This window comes from Silurus aristotelis (assembly GCF_946808225.1).
Source record: "Silurus aristotelis genome assembly, chromosome: 18".
In the NCBI taxonomy this organism is placed as follows: domain Eukaryota; kingdom Metazoa; phylum Chordata; class Actinopteri; order Siluriformes; family Siluridae; genus Silurus; species Silurus aristotelis.
Window position 1 is genome coordinate 23,975,155 of NC_139591.1, and position 6,040 is coordinate 23,981,194.

General features: G+C 43.9%; 1 protein-coding gene across 1 annotated transcript in view; it reads right to left on the reverse strand.

The window, feature by feature from the left end:
* Positions 1 to 6,040, reverse strand: part of adamts6 (ADAM metallopeptidase with thrombospondin type 1 motif, 6) — a 65,357-nt gene that overhangs the window by 30,304 nt on the left and 29,013 nt on the right. The window contains exons 10-12 of the mRNA XM_083567478.1: positions 4,507 to 4,513; positions 3,863 to 3,970; positions 2,264 to 2,409 (exon numbers count right to left, since the gene is read on the reverse strand). Coding sequence (XP_083423604.1) covers positions 2,264 to 2,409; positions 3,863 to 3,970; positions 4,507 to 4,513 — 261 coding nt within the window. The remainder of the gene's footprint in view (positions 1 to 2,263; positions 2,410 to 3,862; positions 3,971 to 4,506; positions 4,514 to 6,040) is intronic.

Consider the following 6,040-nt stretch of genomic DNA (forward strand, 5'->3'; position numbering starts at 1 on the left):
ACTGAAGAACTTTACATTGGAGCTTAGAACCACACACATTCAACAGCAGGAAACATCTGCACTGCCTTTGTGTGAGGATAAAATGTATTCTTCGAGAACCTAAATCTGTATGGAGAACCCTGACAGTGGGACAAAAGCAGTGATGGATGAGCAGAACCCATTCAGATGGTCAAATTACATCACTGACCAGATCATTCGACTTCTCCATCAGACCTGTCCAGCTGGAACCAGATAACATCTCACTGGCTTTGGATGGAGATGGATCACGGTCAGGATGCTGCTTCAGGCACAGAATAAAAGTCTGTCCTGAGGAGCTCTCCAGGGGGAGAACGGAGAACATTCAGCACTCAAGCATTCAGGATTTTATTACAGCTGAAAGTGGCTTAGCAGATCTCGCAGCTCGGGCCAGATGCTTTCTGTGGGGTTAAGTTGCATTTTTCACAAAACATCAACAACAACTTCTATTTCTAAAACCGCTGAGCTTCTAAACCCAGTGCAGCTCAGCTCCAAACCAGGGTGTGGTCACGTGGTCACGTGATGGAGTGGTTTAACACTCTTTTCAGCTCACCAGGGGAGGGCATGGTCACATCCCAGAGATCTATCATCAGGAAGGCGTATCCAGCTGCAAAACTGCTGCTCACTCGGGATTTTGTGATCTGTGATGGATGATTGTTTTGGAAAATGCCATATACACTATATGACTAAAAGTATGTGCACCCCTGTCCATCACACCTTTCTCCTGCACAGCAGAAAGAACACCGGTATAGAAAGCACCTCTGTACGCATTCCAGATTCCATGAGAACTAATTCCCAAACACTGTTCCAGCATGATGATGCAAGCACCATAAACACAAAGGTTGTTGGTCAGAAGGTTGGAGTGGGAGAACTAGAGTGTCTCTGACCTCTTCAACCCCACTGAACACTGACTGAACCCCAGAGATCCTCATGAACATCAGTGTCTTATCTCACTAATGCTCTTGTAGCTAAATGATCACTAATCTTCACAGCCACACCACAACATCTAGTGAAGATCCTTCCCAGAACAGTGGAGGAGCACATCATAACAGGAAAGTTTCCTTCATGGTGATGATACCAGCAGACCGCATCCTGTTGCTCAGTATGAGTGTGTGACAGCACTGGGTTTTATGTAAAAGCACTGCTGTTTGTCAAACATCAGAAGTGCGTAGATGATTTGAGACGGAGCATCAGATTCCACTCATGGATGACGCTGACGGAGCTAAAGGTCTGAGAAACAGAGCGGTGTTCTCGGAAAAGTGACGCTACAGTTACAGCGAGTAATGAGTTTCGACCTGGTGTTGGGCATCAGGAGGAAATCTGAGAGCACTGCATGGCATGCAAGTCGATCACTCAAAAAAAACACTGTAAATCTGCAGAGACGTAAATATTTCCACCGCTGTTTATGTAGAAACTTCAGCTTCCTTCAAAGACGCTCTTCTCATCAATGAAGTAACGGTGAAGACGTTAGATACGGGAAACGGCGTCAATTTCATGAAGGAAATGTTCTCCAGACTCCTCTGGTTTGATTTCAGAGCAGAAACACTACACATGCACAGCAGGTTTACTATAGATACCTACAGATATAAACATCTACACTGGGAACAGGAACAAACTCGAACTGACCAGTGAGGAGACGTGACCTTTAGTAATCTCCTCATCTTCTCATTTGTGTTCAGCTCTGGTTTAACACCACAAATAAATCTTCAGAAGGACTTTTTTTATTTGCAGAAATGCAGACACTGCAGTTTGGGTTCTGGGTTGTGCTGACCACCAGGACATGTTCTTCTCCAAACACACTCAGACACTTTGACCTGAACTGATGGGACCAAATTTGGATAAATAACACTCCTATGTCTTCTTGGTTCAGATTTCAGGTTTCCAGTTTCAGTTTCAAAGTGAACTGAGGCGAACCACAAACCTTCATGTGCTGATGGAACTCTGAGATCATGTGACCAAGAATCTGCCTTTTTTTTTCCACAGTTAATATTAATACTACTACACTGACACTGGAGACGCCTTCAATAAACCTTTTTAATAAACATCTAATTCTAATGTCGTTACTATGGAAACCATCACGGATCAGAGCGAGGGTATTGATATGACTCTCAGAGCTGCTGTTATAGAGAACTAATCACCTTCTGACCAATCACAGTGATGTGAGTGATGGTGATCTGTGCTGTAGTGATGAGGATGATGGTGATGATGATGATGTTCTCCTCCCCTGACTCTTACTTTGCCTACTTACGCTGGACTGTCACAGTGACGCCTGGATGAGGAAACTCCACCGCCGCATGTACGGCTGCACTCTCCCCACTGTGTCCACGGCCCCCAGCCTCCATCCACACTGTGTGGCCACGTCCCAAACGCCACACACTCACCCTGAAAACACCACTGATACACACACACACACACACACACACACTGAGTTTAAACCCAACTCGATTCAGTGCAGTTTTATTTGTGTTTAACGGTGGATTTGAACTCATGACCTACTGATCAGATGTCCAACATCTTAATCACTGAACTACCATCAGAATATGTTGGTCCAATCACATCATCTCCTCTCCACTTATGTTACTGGTTTTTTTTTTTTTTTGTTAAATTGATCTGGCTCTCACGAACTCCTCAGACACACTGAGAAGGTTTATACATAGTGAGTCTGAACAGAATCTTTCAGATCTCCAACACTTCTAAATTAATCCACGTTATGGTCAGGAGAACAAGGGGAACAAGTCCCGAGGAACAGCTTGGTCAGTGTGTTAACAATCTCTCTCTCATTCTCTCTATCTTTTAGACTAGACAAGAAACATGGTGAGAAACGAGGCTGTCTTTATCATCCAGGATCTCACATTGTGCCTTCATGAAGAGCATTAACAAGAGAGAGATAGTGTTCAGTGAGATGATCACTGATGATGATGATCTAAAAAATCCATAAACAAGTAATATGTGTGTGTGTGTGTGTGTGTTTCTAGATTTCAGAAGCTGATGATCCTGAGTGAATTCTTCACCCCCTCCACGTCACATCACAGGCAGAAACGGCTGATCTTCCCCAGTGTGTCCTGAGCCAGATGTAAGTTCATACACTGGCTGGATGAATGAGTGTTTCGAGCCGGGCCGCTCTGCTAGTCCGGGACGGTGAATAGCTCCAGTAGGGTAACGGTAATGAAGGATGACAGCTCATGACCCTCTCTCATTCTTCCTCTTCAACCATCAACAATGCAGAGCGTAATCTTTATCAAACCCGTCTTTAACCTGAGCTCGTTCTCACTGCCTCCAAACATCACGCCAAATCCACACTCAGGAATTTCAGGAAAATCCGTTTATCCTCAGGTGGCAAAATGTTTCTGAATTCAATGATGTGAATTTACAGAGAAGAGAAACCAAAAATGTCTTGAACAGGAAGCAGATTCAAACACTTGCATTTAAAATGAAAAATATCTGCTTTTTGTACGTCGTGTTCCTAACGCTCTCTATATCCATTACATCACCTTCCTGCTCACTTCAACGACTCCCAACATCCAATCAGCATCCAGGATCAAACCACCGGGGGCTCCGCCTCCTGTGCCGAGGTTTAAGGGGTGTGGCCTTAAAGGAACTTTACAAGAGGTGGGACCTAAAGTTTACCTTTCAAACAAGCTGTAGGTGGTGTGATGAAGCGGAGCCGCCTTTATACCTCAGGTATTATCTTTTTATCCATTTATAGTTACAATAATGTCAGAAACCAGTTTCATTATTGCCCCTAAAAGATAAAGAAAAATCCACTCCTGTGTTGTGAAGATGATGGAGAAGTTGGGAGTTTTCAGAGCTGATTCTGCTGTTGCTGTATGGTTGTGTTTTGACTCACTCCCTTTTCGATGCTGCCGGTTTGACACAGCGTCCCTTCTGCAGCTGGAATACTGTTCGTGACACAGCGGTTACTTTTGCTAAGGCACCACAGCTCTCTACACACTTCCTAGGAAAGAAGGCAAAAGCAAGTTGGTCAGAAAACACTGATATATCAAACAAACACACACACACCCACACACACACACCCACACACACACACACACACACACACACACACTGTTCCACTGCATGCCAGAGCGTCATTCCAGCATCAGCCTTGAGATTTCTTCTTTAGTAAATTCATGATGGAACTGTAGTCCAAATCTCCAAACATTACAGACACATCCAGGAGATGGAGGACAACACAAACCCTCTTTATCTCCTTCTAATCGCATACTGATCCTACAAACCCATTTATTCCTCAGTGTTTTGGCTTTCTATCCTGATTTAGGATCAGACCCAGGAGAAGAACACTTTCTACTGACTCTTCAATGACTCACACTATAGAGTTCAAGTTCTGACCCCTCTGAGTCACTGAGTCACTAAATCACTGAATCACTGAGTCACTGAAACACTGAGGCACAGAGTCACTGAATCACCAAATCACTGAATCACTGAAACACTGAGGCACAGAGTCACTGAATCACCAAATCACTGAATCACTGAGTCACTGAAACACTGAGACACAGAGTCACGGAATCACTGAGGCACTGAATCCCTAAGGCACTAAATCACTGAGTCACTAAATCACTACATCACTGAATCACTACGTCACTGAGTCACAAAATAACTGAGTCACTAAGACACTGAGTCACTGAAACACTGAGGCACCAAGTCACTGAATCACTGAGGTATCAAGTCACTGAATCACTGAGGCACTGAATCCCTAAGGCACTGAATCAATGAGTCACTGTATCACCGAGTCACTAAATCACTACGTCACTGACTCACTAAATCACTGAGTCACTAAGACACAGAGTCAGTGAATCACTGAGACACCAAGCCACTGAGTCACTGATATACTGAATCACTGAGGCGTTGAGTCACTGAGGCACCGAGTCACTGAATCACTTAATCACTGAATCATTGAGGTACTGTGTCACTAAATCATGGAGGCTCTGAATCACTGAGGCACATAGTCACTGATTTACTGAGGTACTGAATCACTAAATCACTGAGGCACTAAATCACTGAGGCACCGAGTCACTGAATCACAAAATCCCTGAGTCACTAATCACTGAAATACTGAGTCATAGAGGCACTAAGTCACTGAATCACTTCGTCAGAGCCAAGAGTTCCTTGGTTATCTGAATACAATAAAGAAGCAAACATCTCTCTCTCTCTCTCTCTCTCTCTCTCTCTCTCTCTCTCTCTCTCTCTCTCTCTCTCTCTCTCTCTCTCACTTCCACTACTCTTTCCCAGAACTTCATGGTGTGAGTGTGACGGATCAACTTTATTCCCCTGTAGTTACTGCAGGTCTGCACATCTCCCTTATTCTTAAAGACGATGCAAAAGAAAAACACTGCACCAAATTGTTTGTTGATCTACTACATGTTTTATTGGCTTGCATGGTGGAACAGAGTAAATAATTGAGAGAGAGTGAAGGATTGAGGAGGAATGGAGGTTTAAGGAGGACTGGGAAGGATTGGAGAATTTAGAAGAAAGTTGATGAGGGAAGATGAGTGAAGGATTTAGGAGGAGGGGAGGATTTAGGAAGATTTAGAAGGAATGAAGGATTGTGGGAAAATTTAGGAGAATGGAAGATTGAGAGGGATTGAAGAGCAGTGGTGGATCAAGGAGGAGTGAGGAGGGATAGAGTACTGAGGAGTGGTGAAGGGTGGAGAGGAGTGGAGGATTGAGGTAGAGTGAGGAGGAGTGGAGCATCAGGGAGGAGTGGAGGGTTTATCCTTTTCCAGGTTTCTACACTACATGCCTGTGGGGGTTTTTTTTGTGTAGATCCTTCAAACATAAACCTGGTTTGGTGTCCTAAATTCATGAAACTTTGGGATCCTGCACTTGATAAGTTCGGAAACAATGTCATTTTTTTTAAATAATCATGAGAGGAATCAGGAAACCTGCACGTCTCTGCACAAAGACTTTAAAATAAATACTTTACACCAAATCATCTGAGAATCAGGAAACACTTTCAGGTGAAATCCAGATGAAGCGACTTCAATCCGTTACGTCTGGTCACACG